General features: G+C 46.0%; 1 protein-coding gene and 1 long non-coding RNA gene across 5 annotated transcripts in view; both read right to left on the bottom strand.

Moving 5' to 3' along the window:
- Positions 1–14: 14 nt before the first annotated feature.
- Positions 15–22,261, bottom strand: part of BCL2L13 (BCL2 like 13) — a 40,549-nt gene continuing 18,302 nt past the window's right edge. For all 4 annotated transcript variants that reach the window (XM_084499166.1, XM_084499167.1, XM_084499169.1 and 1 more), the window contains 2 exons: positions 18,046–18,189; positions 15–5,292 (listed from right to left, as the gene is read on the bottom strand). In XM_084499166.1, the coding sequence (XP_084355292.1) occupies positions 4,477–5,292; positions 18,046–18,189 (960 nt within the window). In that variant the 3' untranslated portion in view covers positions 15–4,476. The remainder of the gene's footprint in view (positions 5,293–18,045; positions 18,190–22,261) is intronic.
- On the bottom strand, positions 12,510–14,627 carry LOC311424338. Its single transcript, XR_014686057.1, has 3 exons — positions 14,454–14,627; positions 13,104–13,193; positions 12,510–13,013 (listed from the first exon to the last, which is right to left on the bottom strand). It is a non-coding gene; the product is annotated as an uncharacterized lncRNA (long non-coding RNA).

The raw sequence follows: 22,261 nt of genomic DNA on the forward strand, positions 1-22,261 counted from the left end.
AACAACCACCTAGGTTTTGTTTTTGAAAACTGTACCATTTATTAAAGTGCAACCTGGGGGCATGGTCTTACAGCAGTGTCCCATTGGCAGAGGGAAAAATGTTCATACCCCTTCACTTAAACTGACCCTGGAACAACGAAGCCAGAAAGAACTTTCTTTTAAAGGTGGAAACACTTTTATTAACCAAATGGCACGAGAAGCTTTAGCCAGTTTTCCCCAAAAGGGCTGCACTTGCATATTAAAAGGAGTAATATGACCGGTTCCTTGGGCAAGGGGTGACCTCAGGCCCCTTCAGGGTCTCATCCCCCAGGCACTCCTCTCGGGAACAGAACCTGAAATCCCCCAAGTCAGCCCCTGCCTGCTGATACCCAGCAGAAGCCTGCTGGAAGATTTCCGCAGCACACACCCCTCAGCATCAGTCCTATTAGACTTTGCTACTCCAACCAAGTGGGTTTTAGCTTGCTGCTTGAATAAAAGCTTATACTGCCAGTTAAAAATGGGGAGAGACCCCCTAAAGGTATAGCAATCAGATGCGTCCTCTGCAGCTTGTTCTGTCCAAACCAACAGTGTTTCCTTGCCCCCCCTGCAAATACTGCAGGGAGATCGAAAGCAGCTTCCACTGGAAGCCCACTGCAGCTCCCCCTCTCCTGCAGCGTACCCGGAGCCTTCTGGCCAGGAGGAAGCAATCAGCCCACCTAGGAGACCGAGACGGGGTCAGCTCCGAATAGGGAAAAAAAGTGATGGAGTCAGCTGGGTGGGGCGGTGAAGCCGAGCGGTGGAGTCTGGTTCCCCTGGATGTATTGGTAACACTACAGCCCGGGCACCGCCTGCAGCTGGCGGTACTGCTGTGAATACTGGTGGATTAAACGTGCCTCCCCTCACCGTGCTTCACTGGAAATGTTCTCTGGTGCAACCAGCTGGAGGACAACGTGCCTACAGCTGAGTGTGTCCTGCCTGGCACGCTGCGTCCTGCTGCAGCCTGGGCTCCACGTATCCCCGCAGCTGCCGTGTAGCAGGAGCTGGTGCTGGTTCAGGGAATGAAAGCCTGTGCCATCAGCAGCATGTCTACTTGAGCCAGGCCAGCAACAGCTGCCTTCCTGGGGCTTTGCTAGTGCTGCCACACCGCTGTGGCTGAAGGTAGGGCAGGCGTTGCGGCCTCAGATTATTTTTGTCTACTACAATCATCGCAATGAGAACAGACCAAGCTTTTCACCTTCACTTCAGTTACACACCGCACTCGCTGCCCAGCCAGGTCCTGGCTGTGTCCAGGGCCGTTCAGAGGCAGCCCTGCACGCTGTGCAGCTCCAGCCCTTTGCTTGACCTCAGCTCGACGTGCTGCAGCCAGGGATAAGGTGAAGAGGAAAGAAGGGGTCTAAGGTAGATACTTCGTTAAGGTACAGGCCACTCAAGGACGTATCGAGGCACTTCTGGGAAGGGGCTAAGTAACACACATGAGAATAACTCTATCATCTGCCTTTTCCTCACTATACAGCTCCTGCCTTGCCTTTGCCAGCTGCAAGAGCGGGTGCATCAGGAAGTCCCGGGTGCTTGCACCGTGCCATCTGGGGTGACTTTACTGTACCTGCAGACAGGACAAAGCCCGTCCATGTGCTAATTCATGCCCCCACAGCATGCAGCCTGGCACTCCGGTCGGTCAGAGCGCTGCTGCCTGAGCCTGCACAGCCCCGCTGGTGACTGCCAGAGGGCCGGGTCCAGCTCTGACCACAGGACTCCAACCTCCAGACCCAACCCTTCTGGCTAGTGGAGTGTTCCTCGAGGAAAGAGGAAGACACGACAGATTTTTATTTCTAAACTCACAGAGGGATGGGGGAGAAAGAGTTACAAACACTTCTTGAATTGTCCAATCTACAAGACCCTAAAGATGGGAAGAACAAGAAGGGGCCCCTCAACCAAGCACAAAGCGGTGCAGCTGCTGCTCCAGTAAGTGCTGCGAAGCACCAGGTGCTCGAGGCCTTCACACCACCATGAAAATGCCTACCAACCACCACCACCACGTTTGTTTTCCTTACTGCTGCTGCCTTCTTCAAACTGCTGCGTACAGAAAAAGATGCTGACCTAATGCCCCATCGGGCTCTTACATCAGCAAGCCAGGGACTTTTCCCTGGTAGATTTATTGTCATCTGTCCTGTGCTCATCTCCTACACTACCAGTAAAACAACCACTTAGAGAGAAGAGCCAAAGGAACAACTTGTCCCTCCCCAACTTGCACACATTATCCAGCATATCCAAAAAACCCCATCCCTGCTTCCGAGCGTATTTAGGTACTTCTGCATAACCCACGGAGCAGCTGCAGACCAGGCATTTCCCAAACAGCACCTCACCTCCAGCAAGGAGACGGGGTTAACACGAGAAGGACACAAAGCCACCAGCAAAGCAGCAGAGGGGAGGCCTCTCCTGCCTCGCCGGGCAGCAAAGCAGCCCTTGCCACCTGGCACCAGCCTCCTCCCCTCGCAGCGCACACCACTCGTCAATACACACTGTCGTGCCACGTGAAACGAAGCAAAACTGTAAACTTGCATGTTTGTGACAAAAGGAGCATAAAGACGCCTCTCCACAGAGCGAGGAAAGCCCCCATGAGGTACCAGGAGGGAGGGCGATGGATGAAGGCCAGCACAGTACAGCAATGAGAGGGAACACACAGAAAGATGGGGAAAAAAAAAAAAGTCACTTCTATTTGACAACCTTGTGTATGTTTAGTTTTTATGTTGATTTTTTTGTTTTAAGGATAACCTGCCACCTCTTACACACAAGCAGAAGAGCCATCTGTGGTCAACAGTGGAGCCCAGAGCACCTGAGCGAGCAGTAGTACATACGCAACACTCCTTCCTCTCCACATTCAGCCTCACACAGTTCAAAACCCGAGTTTCCTACAAAAATCCACTCTCAAAAAAGCTTAAACAAAAAAAATTCCCTAGGCTCTGCCAGGTTCTTACTGACTTACCAGCATACTGGGATATGGGGTGGGGTAGGAAAATGTGGCAAGGATATGCTAAAATAGAGAATATGCCAAAATCTCTGGATTATCAGGTTACTTAAGAAACAGGCTCGTTACGAGAAATACTCTAGCTATCGTCGTTTAGAAATAAAGTACCTTGTGTTTGTGCTTTATGAGGAGTAAGCTCATACAGGAAGCTCACATTTCCATTTCTGCATTATCCCAAGTCCCCTCTCACCTCCCTCCATCTGCTCTAAGCCACGGCGCCAGCACAAACCCTCAGAGATGCACCACGAATTCTGCCTGGAAAGCTCAGCTCCGGCCCAGCCAAGGCCAGACACAGACGGGCGCTGGAGGAGCCACGTGCGGCTGGATCTGATGTGACTGGTGCACGGTGACACCTTCTGGGTTTCTCTTTGCACACATTGGAAATGGTGTGACTGCAGGATGAGGGGGTTATACTTTTCCAAAGCAACTTCCTCACCTGCAAATTTAGCCAATGGCAGGCTCAGAATCGCAAACGAAATTGCACTGAGCGGCACTGCGGGCAAACAGGAGATGGTTAATGCTGTTCTGCTCGGGTACCAGAGCCACTGCTCCGTGCACCTGGGTTCTGTCACAGCTTCCCCTGTGAACGATGCAGACCGCAGCAGGACACAGGGCACAACAGGGTTTAACCTCTGAATATCCTGGGGGAACATCACCAGCCCCCCTTTCACACGGAGTTTTGCCGTATCTCTGCTGGTGTCGCAGCACCGAACGGCCCCGTGTCCAGCATTACCTTGCGCCTGGTAACTGGGGGGTGGCAGTGAGGGGGGCGGGCAGGAGCGGAGCCAAGGGATTCCCCAACCTCCCCCGGGGTGCTCGGAGGGAACACAGCCGCAGAGAGGCAGCATCTGTAGGGGACGGGGGCTTCGGGAGCTGCTAGGGGCCGATCCAGGTGTGAGCAGAGAGGTAAGAAGAAGCACTCTCCCACGGGGGGTTAGGGGGCACCTGCGAGGTTACGAGGAGCAGTGCAGTACCTGAGAGGAAGCTGAGACAAAAGGGAGACCAGCCTCTCGCTGCAGGACTGGGGGTGGCTGACGTGGGGCGCAAAGGGAAGTGACAAGCCAGCACAGCTGCGACAGCGGCCACTCTGAGAAGCCAATAACTCCAGGGGTTGGCAGCAGCTGGCTCTCCCCTTCCCCTGGGGGCTCTCCGTTCCAGTTCCTAGAGTACGAGCACCCCTTTCTTCAGCACCTGCACTTCAGTCCTTAAATTTGCAGAATTTATTATTATTATTATTATTATTTTAAAAATACCCCTGTACTTTAATCACGAAAAACCAGTCCCCGCCCCAATTCTACTAAAAACGTGATTGTCCATAGCTGGAGGCTTAGTGAATGACCTCACCCCGTCACCATTACGTTGCTCAAATGTCCAATTAAACAGCAGGCAGCTCAACCTTTAGGTAACACAACTACAAAAATTGGATCGGGCTCTCTTCTCTCTCCCTCCTCCTCCTCCTCCGGAGAGCTCTGTTACTTTTTTCGAAGCGCCAGCGCTACCCCGACCGCCACAGCCAGTATCGCCACGGCGGCAGCCCCCCCGTACAGCAGTATAGATTTCCCTTCCGGCAATAAGATCGGCTTCTCCTCTGCCACGGAGGATTTCTCTTCTATTTCTTCCAAACGACCCTCCTTCCCCGCTTTTGTTTCCCCTGGCAGCAGTATTTTCTCAGGTTCTGGCGCAGCCTTTTCTTCTGACGGGGCTAACTTTGGGACAGGTTTACTTAGCGCGGGGATTTCGGGTTCAACAAGCTCTTCAGCCGCTTTTCCCTTTTCCTCCTGTTTTGCACGCGGAAGCGCGGAGGGATGTGCTTTTTCGGCAGCCACAGCTTCAGCTTGAGGTGCTTTTGCTTGCTGTACAGGAGCAGGGGGTGCTGGAAACGCTGCCTGCATAGTCTCCGCAGCAGCTGCCGACACCACCGCTTCCTCGATGCCCTCCGGAATCTCTTCCTTCTCCACGTGGACGATGTCTGAGTTGGAGGAGTTGTTCTCGCTCCTCTCTTCGCCCCCTCCGTTGCTGTCCAGGCTCTTGACTTCTTCAGGATCCATGGCCACCTGCTGCCAGGACTCGGGTCCCAGGGAGACGGGCAGGCTCTCCGTGTGCCAGCTCTGGCTCGCTGACAGGGAGACGGGCAGGCTCTCCGACTGCCACGACGTGGTCACCGTGGGGGACTCCGGGGGGCTCACCTGTCCCGAGTTGTCGCTGGTCAGGATGTAGATGTCATTGCTGTCCTCTGCGATCAGGCCGGGGTACTCCTCCTCCTCCGATTCCAAGCTGAAGACCGTCCCCTGCGAAAAAAAAGGAGGAACAACACGTGAGCAATGGCTTCAGCTCCACGCGCCCTGCACGGGGAGGAGGACACCTGGGAATCTGGTGAGGCTGGCAGAAAATGGAAAGGGCCTCTGCAGGAGCAGGATGTGCCTGACCCACGTTATGGGAGAGATGACAAAACCCAGCCGGTGCAACTGGGACTCGCAGAGGACGGAGCCACTGGGAAGAGCTTTGCTGTGAGCTCCTCCTCGCCCTGCAGTCACCCCGTCACCGAGTACGTCACCACAACACACCACTTGGGCACTATTACTCAGAGAAGAAGAAACTAAAGTCCAACGAGCATGTGAGCACAGCTGAACACCACTTCCCTCTCCACTTTATGCACATGCTCTGTATTGCTTCTCCATCTGACAGGTTTCTGAACATTAATTTTATTGCATTTCCTGTGCTGTCTGAAGCCTGCATCCCTAATTTGTTCCAGCAGGCTGCAATCTACACTAATTCCAGTAATTTACTAAGAACTAATTTTGCTGTTCTTAAAATGTCACTTTCAAGTCTGACATTACAGTTCTGGCCACACAACTTCAGTTAAACCAGACACATGAGCACAGACATCCTAACACACAGACAGGGTTTCCTGGATTTTATTCAGCTAGGCGAAACCTGCAGACACCCTAAAAACTGGGCTCCAGTTAGAGAAAATGCAAGTGTAAAACACTGACCCCAAAGTTTGATATGCCATATAGTCAATGCCTGTGAAACTGGAAGCAAAAGTTAGATTACTCCCTTGTACCTAACAAAAACGATTTGAGCATTTTACCAATCGCTGCAGTACTGGGAGCCCTTCCAGTGCAAATTCCTTTTTCAATTACCAAGCTTTCCTGTACAGTCCCATCATAACATGAAGCACTGGAAAAAAATCCATTATTTTTCTTTCCCTCTGCTCCCTTCTGCATTTAATAGTTCTCCTGTGCAGTTGTCCCCCTCTTTTTTAAACCCTTCCTGACACCTATGGCTTTGGGCTCTGGGTCTAGTCCAGTCTCCTACCAGTGGCCTTCCCGTGCCAAGATACCTCATTGCTTCTCCCATAACTTTTTCTGTGGATCCAAGCGGTGATCCATAGGAGGAACTGATCCAAATTAAGCCTACTATTTATTTTGGTGAGTTGTTTTTAACCCTGATCACCTTCCAGTTAGGTCTGCCGAGATACCTCAGTGTGCTAGTGTGAGTGAGGGTAGAAGGCGGCCAGCAACTGCTCTTGCTTGCACCGGTGCCAAAAAATGCTGTATCTATCCCCGTGCCCAGCTTCCAGAGTAGAAGGAAAATGCATTTCAGCTTTGGTAACTCCCAGTTATCACTTTCTTCCTAACACACTAGGAATCCAGTGCCTACAAGTGAATGGTTTCTGGCTTTCAGTAGGCAAATCAGCAGGGCTGATAACGACCAGGCCAGAAGCAAAGTGCTCTTCTCGCAGGGAAGCGCGAGGGGCCCAGGCTCTGCACAGACATTGCCAGGGCTGCCACATGCACTGCACTTCGTCACCTCCCTTGAATGGGGAAGGATCTCCACAGAAACAAAACAAAACCAAGTATACAAGCACAGGAGAGAAAGTTCACCACTTGCACTAACTAAAGAGCACATGAAGCAGGAATAGACCCCTGGCAAAAGCACTGAACTGGGACTTGAGAGATGTGTGGAGCTTATGGGCAGCAACACTTGGCTCTTTCACAGTGTAGGCTATCACTGTATCAGTTAAATTGCTTTGAGCACAGTAGCAGTGGCACTGGGTTAGCTTTCTGCATACTGCCTAGCACTGAGCATGGAAAGGCAGCCCCTGCTGCCTCTGAGATCGCACGCTTGCTCTTCTGATCATCCAGATTTTCTCTGGAGGTTGATTTAGAAAGAAATATTCTTACTGTAATGCAAGCTAATAACAAACAGCTGTGATAATAGCAATTTATTTATTTTTATTTCCACAGGTGATACAGACTCAGAACCACCACACTTAAACAACAAAATAAGCGAGAGTAAAACCTGCAGTCTCGTGAACCTCTGATATTCCCCTCCTCTCCGCTCAGCACTACCCTTCAACAAACCAGTCAGTGATTCTTTCCTGGCCTGCCCACAGCACATCACGACAAACCAGACTGCATTTGTAATCTGATGTTAGCAAAAAAAAAAGGCGAAGAAACCCCCCACAACTGGTAACAGCCCTCCTCTTAACATACTGCTGGAAGGGCACAGATGTTATTACGACTAGTCAAATATGACGAACAGAAATATTGTGAAACCACACTCCTACAGAGTTGAGAGCTGAGTGGTTGTAGCAAACTTCTTCTCAACAGCAAACTGAAAAAAGCACTAGCTAGGCCCGTATTCGGAGGGCCAAGTTCCCCTGAAGTCTCTGTCTAGCTCATGGTGGAAAGTCAAGTGCCTTTGAGCAGTGACTCAGCAGCCCGCAGCAGGGAGCTGCCCATAGTCCACAGGCACTACAGAGACTGAGGTGAAATTTAAGCCATCCTAATGAGCCTCAGTATGTGTTCCTCTAACCTCTTGTAGTGGGTTCATGTGGCAAGGGTTTGGTAGTGGGGGGCTGCAGGGGTGGCCTCTATGAGCAGGGCCCAGCAGTTGCCCCATGTCAGCTAAGGGCCAGTTTCAGCTGGCTCCAAAGGGACCCGCCACTGCCCAGAGCCAAGTCAGTAAGCGATGTTATTTGCGTCTCTGGGAGAGCAGATTTAAGGAAGGGGTAAAAGCCTGCTGCACAACAGCAGCTGGGAGAGCGAGGAGTGAGGCAGCCCTGCAGCCCCCAGGTGAGCGCAGCAGGAGGGCAGGAGGTGCTCCAGGCAGGCAGCAGCAGTTCCCCTGCGGCCTGTGCAGGGAGAGGCCCCTGGTGGAGCAGGCTGTCCCCCTGCAGCCCATGGGTCCCACATGGAGCAGATCTCCACGCTGCAGCCCCCCCATGGGTGGAGGAGCCCCCGGTGGAGCAGGTGGATGTGGCCTGGAGGAGGCTGCGGCCCATGGAGAGCCCCCGCAGGAGCAGGCCCCGGGCCGGAGCTGCAGCCCGTGGAGAGGAGCCCCCGCAGGAGCAGGGGTCTGGGGGGAGCTGCTGCCCACCCGTGGGGGACCCGTGCTGGAGCAGTTTGCTCCTGGGGGATGGACCCCGTGGTATGGAGCTGTGTGGGAGCAGTGCCTGGAGAGCTGCTGCCAGTGGGCAGCCCCCACAGGCTCAGTTGGGAGGGACCCCACGGGGAGCGGGGGCAGAGAGGGACCCTGAGGGAGCAGTAGAGACGAAGCTGTCAGGGACTGACCACAGCCCCCATTTCCCTGCTCCCCTGCACTGCTCAGGGGGAGGAGATGGAAGAGGGTGGATGGGGGAAGGTGTTATTAGTTTCTTTCCTTTGTTTCTCACTTCTCTAGCTTGTTAGTAATAGGCAATAAATTTTACTAATCTCCCTATGCTGAGTCTGTTTTGCCTGTGACAATAATTGCTGAGTGCTCTCCCTGCCCTTATCTCAACCTTTGCTCCCTTTTAACGTGTTTTCTCCCCTTCCCCTTTGAGGAAGGGGAGTGAGAGAGCAGCTGTGGTGGAGCTCAGCTGCCCACCTGAGTAAAGCCACCACAGCCCTGCTTCTGCTCTGTTCCTGATCCACCACTCACCTCCCCTTCCCCTCATGAAGGAAATCAGTTGTTCTTTCATGAGAAAAAGAAAGAAAACAAGATCAAGGATGTTCTTTGGAACCCACAGACGGTTTGATGAAGTGAACAAATGATATAGGCAAAGCACCACCACAGCTACTAAGTATCTTAGCTCAGGATGACATGATGCCAGAGCCTCATTGGGTTAACAAAGAGGGGAGTCACCACTGATACACAAGGACCAGGCATTAACTATTCTAATTATTCCCACACATCAGGGCAGTTTCCAAATGCGATGCCGTTTGCTGGAGCACTATCACTGGAGAGTTACTTCTCACAAAATATAGGTAAGATCTTGGCCTATGTTGAGGGCAACATGACAAACTGTTGTGGAGAGGGTGAGGGAATGAAGGGAAGGTATGTGGGGAATACGAAGCAATTTTCAGCATTTCAAATGAATGCATGTGCAAACCCTGCACACCCATCCTACCTTCAGAGGAGTGGAGGGCCTAAGAGACTCAAGCAATATTGTTCCTTTCCCACACTGTGCAGACTGGACTGACCTCAAGAGAGTTATCAGTCACCAACACCACTATAAACCAGACCCTTATAAAGCCCAGGTGAGCCTTTCGGTAGCAAGTCTTCACAGACAGCTTCTACTTCAGTGCCTCAGGGACAGAGCTCTCCCTGCCTTAAGAAACAGGCTGCCCAAGGTTGAAAACCAGGGGGAAAGATAACATAATGAGTGTCAATGCATAATTTTGCCATGTTTATCATTGAAAGTGTACAAAGTTTTAATTGAAAAGCCAAATGGTAATAGGCATTATTTAAAATAGATTACTTTTCTTGAGCTGTATTAAGAGTTAATTCAGAAAATGAAGAGAACAAATCTGTGCTTTTCTGCTGATGTGGTTGAGGTTTGATTTTGTTTGTTTTGCTTTTCTTTTAAAGCAGCTGCAATAAAAACTGAGCAACATTTAGGACAATTCTCTTAATTCATCTACAGATGTGACCCAGAAGCAAAGCTTCCACAGACAGATTAATTCAGGACAGGATGGCACATTTGGAAGGATCTTTAATAACCCGAGGTCTTATATAAGCCATACTTTTTAGATTTAATGGTAACTAAGGAATTTATGTATTTCTTTATCTGCTTTGATTTTTCTGGTCTAGAGCAGTAGACTATCTATTTCCAATAAATAGAGTTGTGCTTTTTCAAATTTGGGAAGGGACGTTTGCAAACTTGGAGTGCTTTTCTTCACCCGTTATTCTTACAGACCTACATGATGATTGCCCACAGAAGCAAGAATAAGTCCCTCACTGCACCACACTGCCACTGCTGATTCCAACCACGGCCACTTGAGGGAAGAGTTGGCACAAGTCATGACAAGAGGAAGAACTGGATAGTTCCCTTCTTAGCCAGAACACAAGGATGGTCCACAGCACATTTGGCAGTCTTGAGGAGAAGGTCAACCTAATTCTGTTGAGGTGGCATCTGTAGATATAAAAACCGAGCTCCAGAAGCCAATTACTGTCTTCAACCTACAAAACCTACAAAAGGTTGTAGAAGTCCTGTGGAAAAGTTTTACAAGTGACAGAAAACACCTTCAATAAACATGCTAGACTATTCCTCAGGACAGGCCATGGCCATTACGCTACAGGCCAAGCTACACTAGTCAACTGTAAACCAGTAACAAAGCAATGATCTGAAACCTCCTTCTCTAAACAGAACCTATCAGTTTGGATTCAGCTGTAGCCCTGCTAGCATCAGTAACCTGAACTTTGAAAATCTCATCAGGGAATTCAAAACACTACAAACCTTTAACATATAGTCAGAGAGTGCTACTTAATAGCCATCAGTTTCAATTATGACTTAAAGACAATGAAAAGCAATAATATAAAAAAAATAAAAACATCAAGATTTGGAAACTGATGCTTGTGACAACTATACTATATTTCAAAGTTTTCGCATGGGTTTGTTATTAATTTCATACAGAAAAGCTGACTTCCTAACTAAAGCAGTTATTTTTGCTATTGAACAAAAACTTTAACTATTCATAATGGAACAAATAAATATTCAATAGAATAAAAACTTCATTTGGATTTATGTGAAGTTGTTTCTGGTAGAAATAGGTATTCAAATTAAAATTCTGAATGTCTCAAAACTCAACTTTTTTTTCCTACAAACATAGTGTTACTCTGTAAACCCAGACACCAACATCTTCGTTAGAGATGTATCTCTGCAATTAGCTTGCTGAGTTGAGGTCCTTGAAAGTCAAGCTAGTAGACAAGGAAGCGCATCTCCCTGCTTCCAGCCGAACACATCCTCTGTTTCTCTCCTAACACATCCCCAGAACAATCTGTAATATGATGCCAAATGAATCCTATGACTAAGTTTTATCTAGGTGTTAAGGTTTGCTCTTCCAAAACAGAAGGTGGGTGATGTTTTTATTGAAATGTTCTGAAAAGCTTGACTGGTCTCTGGTTCAGTTCTTACCCAAGTTTAAGCAGGCAGGTAACAGCTAGCTGTTCACACGAGGGATGATTTGAATAGGCAACTCATTCAAAATTAATATCTAATGACACAGACACACACAAAAAAGCTATACAGCCAAATGAGCCAGCCATACACCCTAGATCTTGATTTTGTCTAGAAAAGTCAAAACTTCTGTACACCAGTCAGAGAGGAGTGCCACCTTCTGGCAGAAAAAAAGTAAATAAGTAAAAAAAAAAAAAAAAAAAAGTAAATATATGCTGCCTGAATCTTTTTTCTCCTGCAACTGAACAGACTCACATAAAATGGACTGAGAGCAGCCCTGAGGAGAAGGACCTGAGGGTGCTGGTGGAAGAAAAGCTCGCTGTGAGCTGTCAATGTGCCCTTGCAGCCCAGAAAGCCGACCGTACCCTGGGCGGCATCAAAGCAGCGAGGCCAGCAGGGCAGGGAGGGGATTCTGCCCCTCTGCTCTGCTCTGCTCAGCCCCACCTGGAGCCCTGCATCCAGCCCTGGGGCCCCCAGCACCAGGACAGGGACCTGTGGGAGTGGGCCCAGAGGAGGCCACGAGGCTGATCAGAGGGCTGGAGCACCTCTCCTCTGGGGACAGGCTGAGGGAGCTGGGGGTGTTCAGCCTGGAGAAGGGAAGGCGCCGGGGAGACCTTACAGCAGCCTGCCGGTGCCTAAAGGGGCCTGCAGGAGAGCTGGGGAGGGACTCTTGGTCAGGGAGTGCAGTGACAGGACAGGGAGAGTGGCTTTAAACTAAAAGAGGGTAGAATTAGATTAGGTATAATGAAGACATGCTTCACTTGAGGGCGGTGAGGCACTGGCACAGGCTGCCCAGAGAAGCTGTGGATGCCCCATCCCTGGAGGTGCTCAAGGCCAGGTTGATGGGGCCTTGGGCAGCCTGGTCTGGGGGAGGTGTCCCTGCCCATGGCAGGGGGGTGGAACCAGATGGTCTTTAAGGTCCCTTCCAACCCAAACCTTTCTGTGGTTCCATGTAAATCCCCAAGGCAACACCCTGAAATACAGGAGGAAATGCTGACAGAAAGTGGAACATTCCAGAAGAGCAATATTTACAATAAGAAATTCAAAACACAGCACAGCTAGAAGTTTCTTGGGCTTGAGTAGTGAACTTTACCTTGTAACATAATCTGTCAGAGACAAATGAGACTCAGACATTTCTTTCCTTGTCACAGCAATGAAAAAAAGTACTAGGAACCCATTAAACACTTTTGTGCTTATAATCTAGTGACTGAAAAACAGGAGGCAATGAATTATGAACTGGCCTGCATCCAGGAATCCCAAAAGATCTCCCCCTGAGGAAATAAGCAAGTTTCCTGCAGTAACACATTTCCCCAGAGCTGGGAGTACATCTGTCATATGATTTCTGCTGTGACAGAGGTGTAGCCGTACGCTGCCGAACCGCTGAAGTGCCGTCCGTGCCGAGGGCTGAGCAGGAAAGGCTGTGCCTGCAGCGTCGGTGCAGCTTCACCCCCACCCCTGCCAACAACTCGGTGGACAGACTGCACCCTGCCTCTGCATTCAGAGCTGTGCTATGCCTCTTCGGATCCCTTCTGAATTCAGATTAACAGCATCACCGTGCTCGTCCTTCAGAGAAATGGATTATTAGAGAAGGGCAGCTCGCAACACCCAGATCCAAAATAGTTCCAAAATAATAAAAATCCCCCAGTCACTCACTGTAGCATTCATCTTTATGAAGCTTGAGATAGGTGGAGCCAAGAAAAAAACCAGCAGAATCCACAAATAGGACTGTCTGACTTAAACTTTCTATTAAAAGACAAGAATGGGAAAAAAAGAATGCATTGTTAATCTGAACCAAATCAAATCACGCTGATATTAAAGCCATTGCTCCTACCCCTTCAATGCCTGTTTGACTAGAACACCCTTCAGAAATGATCCTATTGATTCCCCTGTCCTCCGGCATAACCTCTGCTACCTGCAGAGTGGCAATTCCAAAGCAACACCCTATTAGGTTTTAGTCATAGCAGTGAAAATTGAAGTAAATTCATTAATTTAGAGACCATTTCCTTAGAAAGACCGATCTGAAGTTGTTGAAGGACAAAATGAAAGGAGATCTAGTTGCTCAGTCATTCACCATTTAAGTTCCTTTTCCTTCAGCCACAGTGCCTAAAACAAAATAAATAATCTATTACTGTACTAAAGAAGTTCCATACAAAAAAAGTGGATATTTCATTGCCATTTTCCATGACATACAAAGTATAATTATTTTGAAAGGAAAACTCCTTTATAGAACTTCTTTAATTAGATTCCCCTTTCTTGCACCGCTACCGTATTAAACTTACTTATCTTTCCCCCAGTGTAGCAAGTCTGTCTATTTTTGCATTGTCATTCTGGAGGCAGACACCTGGGCTGCTGCAGAAGATTTTAATCTCCAGTTGCGCACACTGCCTGCCTTGCTTGCCCGGGATGACAAGTGCCTCTTTATCTTTTTTCTCCAGATTGTTAACAGACTCTAGTATGTACATTATTCAACGAACAGCAGCAAAGAAAATGTCAGAAAGAGCAGAAAAGCCCAAACCAAAACACTGGAGATAAAGAACAGCCCTTCTGAAGCTGAGATAAGGAACTGTAAACACTAAGCATGCTTTAAGGAAGTTTACTTTATCCTCTCCAACACGGGCAAATGACTAGTTAATTTCAAATCCAGCTCTGAACATCATAAGACACGAACCCTGAGAAGGCAGAGTCGATTTCAGCTATGGTCATAAATACAAACACAAGCCTCCTACTGAGAGAAGGAAGGTTACTGATTCCTGATAAACACTAACTGCATACATTTATTTCACCCCTTTCAACGATATGAAAAGCAGATGGGCATGTAACATGAGAGTGAATCCGAGAAAAAAAGAACCACCACCTAGCTTCTGAGTAATCTTATACTTTTTCCCTTTTACAGACATCCCCAGACAGATGAAATCTAACCACTGAAATCAGAATATGCAGAGCTTGAGAAGAAATCAATTACTTAGGAGGAGGGATGGGAAAGGAAGAGGAAAAAATCCTTACCAACTGACTGGCCTTACTGTGCACTTCTCCAGGAGATCAAGAATTGCTTCTGATGCAGCAACATTCAGCCCTGGAGAAGTCAGGCAGAGGGAAAAGGGAGGGGAAGTAAGAGGAGGGGAAGGGAGGAGACAGGAGGAGAGGGGAGGGGAGGGGAGAGCGTGTACACCGCACGTCAGTTTGTTGAGCCCTAACATTGCCTTTGGGAAGTAGAATGAAATTACTGCCAAATCTGACTGGGAAAGGGCTTGTGATGCTTCAAAACAATACGGAAACAAGATCCTAGCGTGACTGTTTGGGTTCAGAACAGAATCAGAAGAAGAGATGTGCGTTCTCACATGTAGCTATTCAGAGCACGTGAACCGCCAAACGTGCTTTTTGCTCCAGTGAGAGATCGTTCTCAAATTTAAAGTCAAGCAGAGTAAATGTAAGAGCTGCAGCAAAACCCATCACTGCAGTTAGTGAGAGAGGGAGCCCATCCAGAAGAAAGCAAGATTCCCTTGCTTTCCTAAAGTCTTCCAAACTCAGGTTTGCAAGTAGCTGCAAGCTATGAGACTGTAAACTAGATGGAATAGTCATTTCAACTCTTCATACACAGACATTTCCATGCCAGCTGCATCCAAACACAGCATGCAATGCGCTGAAGGCAGACATCCCTCCTCGGAAGACTTTTACCCTAGAGCAGTACAATAGACTAAGAGGAAGGGCACCAACACACGCATTTTGATAGCATCAGAATATGATACACACTTTCACATGCACAAATATGACAGTGATTCTCCCACCAACTCTTACAACCCAGTCCCACTCCACCATTAACAGCTAACAGAATTAAAATTTTAGTGCCTGAAGGAAGAATGGGAACATTCATTGTTCAACTCATATCTCATCACCACATCTCAACAGAAAAGAGATTAAAAAAAATCCAGAAGTTACTTCGCACCTTAGAGGTGCTACCTTTAGTTTAGTATCCCCAATTCCCCATTCCTCATAAGCTGTGCTGATTTCCTAATATACGTTGCCTCACTATCCAATTTCTTCACCTTTATTCCCTTGAGCTAGCAATTTTGCTTCTAATTGTTGTTGTCTACTGTCCTCTATCAGATGCTTTCCCAGCCCTACAAGACACCCAAGCCCACAAATTAATTTGAAACCTTGCAGAGAGGCAGAATCTCCGGAGCCCTACGTGCTGTACAGCAGCAGCACAGCGTTACGCAGCAAGTGGTCCCGCTGCATGATGCAACACCATGCAGCGTTGACTCCACAGAACAGCAGTTCGGGCAGAGGAAGGGCTCATCTAGCCCCTGCTCTTCCAACTGACTACTTTTCTTCTCGCAAAGGTAGGTTTCAATCCGAACACCAAGGAGGATCCCAAATCATACAGTGCCAAGGGAATAGACAGAGCCTTAAAGGCTACAGGTTTTATTCAGGTCTAGCACTGAAAAACAGGCTCCCATAAAGCTCTCCTCTGCTGCTGATCCACAGAACACCAGATAAGCTGTTACGGTATCTTTTCAGTTCTAAATAAAGAGCTCTTGCCAGCTGCAGGAAAAACTTATCTGCACACCACTCTGGAACAACATAAAACCCCAATCTCTTACTGTCCTAGCAGTGTAATTCACTGGAGACTCCTAGGTTTATAGATCACCCGTGGCTCTAACAAAGCATTACTGATAGCTTGATCTGGCACACCGCACTCCTGTGGCAGATGCTTATCTTAAAAAATGCAAAACACTTGGGTGATAGCTAACAGCCTGCCATGTGGCTCTCCCAAACCCATCCCGAAAACACGAGTATCTTCCACTCCCTGCTCTCAGCATTGCTGTCCCCAGGATACCATTCCCAGTAGCACCACAAGCAAAGCAGGTCCCCCAACCCCAGCCCCACAGCAACTCACAAAGGGTTAGCGCAGCTACACTAACTCAGTTGGAAAGGATTTTTGTCACCTTGCCTCTTTCCTCGCCTCTTCTGCTGTTTCAAAAATAGCTCTGGCTTGTTTGCTGTACCGCTTATGTCAGTCTGATTTTATGCCTGAGTGGATGTATACAGACAAGTTCGTAGCCCATTAAACACTGACTACCCAGACCTGTACGTACATGCACAGTCACACAAACACAAAGCACACCCCCCTCCCTCGGAGGCCATGCTGAAAAGCCGCTTGTTTTCAGAGGCTTTGCGCTGTATTAAGTATGTTTATAGCAGGCCTCAAATAGGGGACAGAAAACAGACCACAGTCTTTTCTGAGGTTTTGAAAAAAGAAAAAAAAATAAGGCAAAACAGCTCTATCATCCACCCCCTCTTAAAGTTGTAAGTAAGGGCCTTGCCTGTGATGCAAAGACTTTGAAATGGAAATGCATTTATCAAGTGACCTAAGGTCATTTGGATGCATGCTGTTCAATGTTTCTGTCCATTAAAGACAAACAACCCTCCCCCCCTTCCCCCCGAGGTTTTGAAAACCATTATCCACAATTGCCAGGAAGTGAAAGGATTTAGGTAGGTGCAGAAATACAGAAATTCTGGAACTACTGCTAAAGAAAAATTCAGGTAACGTCCTGAAATCTGAGAAGTCCTTTGAATGAGGTTTTTCCTACTAGCACTTTTTAATCACCAGGTTTTACTGAATAGCTTTTCTTTTTACAATAAATCAACTTGCATTTCCCTAATCCCAGATTAATCCCATTCAAATCTGGTATCCTTCCCAAACACAGTAATCTAAAGATCAGCATCCTTTACCACAGCTCTACCTTCAAGACCCAGCTCATCACCTGTGAATTAACTGATACTTTTTTTGATGTATCTTGCTCAGTATGCCATGACTCAGGACTATTGGTTATCATGAATTTAAGACTTCCATAAGGAAATGCAGCACAAAGCAATTTTGCTTGGTCCTATATAAAATCCAATATGCATTAGCTATTAAATAATAAATAATAATAAATAAGAACCTACTGACCTTTCTGTACTACATGCTCCCCAATTACTCATCTGCTAAAAACCCTTTGAAATTTAAGAGGAGAAAAAAAATAACATTTCCAGCAGTTACTGTAGCATGAAGACAAGATTAAAAAGATGACCCTCTCAGGCACTGTATCTCTTTTACTACCAGTCTTTGCATGTACATGTAATTCTGTATGTATATTAACAGGAAAGAGCATTCAAACAAAAGCTCAACCATTAGCATATTAACAAAGTGTATGAAAAATAGTTATTATTTTACTCCTGAGGACATCTGCTATTTCAACAACAGTCCAAAACACCAGACATGCAAGAACTGAAACAGACCAGCTGGAGAAAATGTGGGGTCCGATCACATAGGTCTTCAATACCAACATTAGTAATGAACAGGTAAAAGTCAATTATGCCTTGGGGCAGAGAGGTAAAATACATTACTGCCCAGCATCTCTTTCCAAGTATATGGTCCTGACCTCCTGAATTTTTTCTCCCTTTTCAGGCATCCCTTCTCCCACAGGCTTAGCACGAGCAATTCCTCTTAGCTTTCTGCTTTAAGTACAAATAGCTTTTCTACTATTAAGACCAGTATTACACTTAGAAATAAGCTTTGAACAAAAATATGGAAATTAAACTGTTTTCTTACCCATCCTCCTTGTTGAATGATATAGTCTGCAGAATAGTCTTCTAGATATGTCACCCCAAAGTTCACAAGTGCACTCAATGGTTCCTGGCCTCTTCTGGTTAACTCCATAAGGAATTGCTGTAGCAGAACCAGGGGTACCAAGACCTTAAACAAAAAAAAATAAATAAAAAATTATGAATAAATACAGAAAGCCTTATCAATACTATTGTGTAGGTAAAATGAAGAACTCATGTGGTCTATGGAAAAGGTCTGGATCTACAAGTTCAGAGTTATCGGAGACTATACACTTCATTTTTATGAAGACAAGAGATAGAAATACAATACAAAACAGTAGGAAATCTAACAAGCAAAACACCACAGTGTAACTTGGGAATTTCACAGAACAGTACTGCAGTCATTTCTTGAGCCCCATGTTTCCCCAACATGAGATTCAGGTAAAGAACCACAATGGGTCCAGAACTTACTACCTCAGAAGTAAAAAAAAAAAAAAAAAAAATGCAGCATTATAGGTAGTTTGAAGGGATACACATGAAAAATGTATTCAAACAACAAATTCACATACATCCTTTAATAGATGCACTGTGCTAGACAAACTCTTTAGAAGTTGATGCTCTGCTTTTTGACTGGACAGAAGCTTGGGCTTAATGGGTTATAATAAGTGAGGTTACATCAGGCTGGTGGGCAATCACTAGTGGGGTTCCCCAGGGCTCAATTTTAGGGGATCTGGGGGTTCTGGCTGACTGCAACTTGAACACAAGTCAGCGGTGTGCTGTGGCAGCCAAAAGGGCCAACTGCATCCTGAGGTGCATCTGGCATGGCATCACTGGCTGGTCGAGGAAAGGGATTGTCCTGCTCTGCAGCAGCCTCATCTCAAGAGCAATTTGTAGTCTGGGGCACCACAATATAAGAAAGGCATAAAACTATTAGTGAGTGTCCAAAGAAGGACTACAGAGGTGGTGAGAGTCTAGAGGGCAAGACATATGAGAAGCAGCTGAGGTCCCTTGGTTTGCTCAGCCCAGAGCAGAGCAGGCTGAGGGGAGGCCTCATGGCGGCCTGCAGCTCCCTCACGAGGGGAGCGGAGGGGCAGGCGCTGAGCTCTGCTCTCTGGGGACAGCGACAGGACCCGAGGGAACGGCATGGAGCTGGGACAGGGGAGGGTCAGGCTGAGGGTTAGGGAAAGGTTCTGCACCCAGAGGGTGGTCGGGCACTGGGACAGGCTCCCCAGGGCAGTGGTCACAGCACTGAGCCAGCCGGAGCTCAAGAAGCATTTGGACAGCAGTCTCAGTCTGGTTTTTTGATGGTCTTGTGTGAGGGCCAAGAGTTGGACTTCATGATCCTTGTGGGTCCCTTTCAACTCTGTATATTCCATTATTCTATGAACTCCCCACAGCAGCATAACATTACAGGCATTGTTGAAGTGATAAACACATACTCCTCTCTATGTTTAAACTCCCTCTCCTGTGCCAAATCTACCACGTACAGAATTCCCTGCCTCTGTTCCTACTCCTATTTCTCCTTCCAACTATAACTGAATGTTCAGCCTTAACCCAAATGTGAATTGCTCTGGAAAATGCAAGTAATCTGTGAACTCACCTCTTTTATATAACATAGTTCTAGACACTTCCATCTGAAATTATGGTTTTGTTTGCCTAAACAACATGCAGGTGAACTTTTAAACTCTAAATTTATTCTCCTAGAACAAGCAAGTGGCCCTCTGGGCAATGTTTTTATGCAGTACTCTGGCAAGTTCAGGAAAAACTGGTATGAATTGAAGTCATTAGCATCTGAAAAAAACTACTATAACACAAGAGAAAGATAAATATTAATTTTACTGCATCGAGTTTATGACAACTGCATTGCACTTCTCTGTAAAGGCTGAAGAAGGTCATTAGAACACTGTGCAAATCAGACCACTGTTTCCTGCCCACGCAAGGTGGATACAGGTTAATACTATTGTACAGTTTGAACTCTACATGCCTCCTTTCTTTCCCAGTCTTGCCCTCCTTTAGCCTGATCTTTTCTGTAAATATTCTCTCTTACTATTCCCAAAAATCACACCTTAGGAAGCACAGCTGGAGGAAGAAGCATAGGAAAAGGAGGCTGGGTTTGAAATTTGTACTTAATCCATGGTGAAGTCAGACTCAGATGGACCACTAAGAACAGGCAGGGCCTTAAAAATGCCTGCAGTCTGGTAAATTTAAAGTGTTCTAGTTGATTAAAAACAGATAGAGTCCAATACTATGAAAAACAGATTATATTACTGTTCTTCTGGGAACAACAGTAAACACTTCATTCACTTAACTAGAAATGAGATGCTGCTTGAATTTTAAAAGTCTTGTGGTTTTTTGAGTTTCTTGTAATTAATCTCAGCCCAGAAGCAGAAAATATGCAAACTCACAGTTACATGCACAGGCATAAGGAACAGGTCAAGGTGAGATAAGTGTCAGAGGAAATTGAAGTCTTTTTGGATTAAAGAAAAAAAAATATATGTCAAGACTAGGTATCTTTTGAAGGCTTTGAACACACCCTCAGAATTCTGCAACAAGATGAACATTTCCATCTCAAAATATTTGACATTTACTTTAAGATCAAGGGAGGAGAAACAAAGACAAAAAAGCTGCTTAAGAAATTGAGTGAATTCAAATTATTGCTTTCTTCCTTTGCCAGTTTAAACACCTAATCCATCTACTCCTCCCAAATTTAGCATGTCTTGCTGGTCCCTTACTCTTAAGACCTAATTCAGATGCTGACATTCAGTTCCATGCAGACCAACAAACAGCCTGGTTTTCCTTTCCCACTGAAATTACAGACTTCTACCTTTGAGATCAGTAGGAGCAGGACCAGGTTTGCACAAAACTAACCCAAATTCATGAAAGAAAACAAGTTCACAGTACTTCCATTAAGGCTAGCAACAACTTTTTGTACTTAGATGTAACTACGTGCATGGTGATGAGATTTAAACTAGACCTAAGTAAAAATACAGCCTTAAAAATTCAAAGCAACTGCAATTCGTTCCACCAACATTGCGTACCAAAAGGAGTAAGAGGGACCTTTTTTACTTTGACTAAAGAAAACAAATACAGTATCAAGCAGAGCATGGCAGAAAACAGTTGAGGTGAGAAACTTCTAAGGAATAATTAAAATAAAAATACTTTATGATCAGAAGATTTGATTGTGTATATGAAAGATTTCTGCCAGTTATACTATTGCAATCCCACACTACAATATTACAATTCTGAAGAGAGATCTTGAAGATTTTTTTAATTCTTAAGTTATATTGAAAGTAATTGCCATTCCTGTGTATCTTTTTACTATTACAAAAATTCACTTAATTCTTTACATGATTAGTTCTTACATTTTTGTTTTATTGCTTTAGCTTTTTAGCTTTGTTTTAGCTCCCATTAATCAGTAAAAATGGAACATTAAGATAACTACTAAGATAACTATTAAGATAACCTACTAGTTCAGTTGACTCTAAATATCAGTGTTTGTTATTCTTTTATCTGATGCACAATAGTGGGATTAAGTACTTTTGGAGTATTTACATAATATTAATTTTTAAGCATAGCATAAAAAACAAAGAAATATTTTGTTGCCAGATTTTAAAATATATTCATTACAAAAATAATACCCTGTTTAAGCTTGGGATGTTTTTAATTTGGTTTCGTTTTAAAGAGAGCCTTATCCTTTTCTTTACAGGATCCATCGTAGCTATTATTCTCACATCACAATTTCTGAGAAATACATGAAATATTTTTTTCTCCTGGAATTCCTTTACTGAGAACCAGCACTTCAAATATCTACAGGTAAACTTTGCTTCTGTGGGATGTTAGTGGAAGAACTGATGTTCCCATGCATTTGTTTACCTGGCAATATTTTCTTATTCACATGAACATTGATGTTTTAGTGACAGAAAACATTCTTTTACATTCCATCCCTTGTAAGTTAATCACATCTCTTCAGCAGTTCAAACATACCACTGCACTCCAGAAAAGGTCCACATTTACAAATGGAAAAAAATACCAGCTACATTTAGAAGTGTCTTCTTTCTGCTTATGCCTGCACAATGAACAGGCTCTGTGAAAACTGGAGTGACTAAAAAATTGATACCTTGCCAACTGTAAAAGAGACAGATCAAGCCTTTGTCCACATTAACTTGCAACCAGCTAACTTCACTATTTTAATCCAATACCTACCCAGCATTGTATGCTTACCT

This window comes from Aythya ferina (assembly GCF_964211825.1).
Source record: "Aythya ferina genome assembly, chromosome: 1".
Classification (NCBI taxonomy): Eukaryota; Metazoa; Chordata; class Aves; order Anseriformes; family Anatidae; genus Aythya; species Aythya ferina.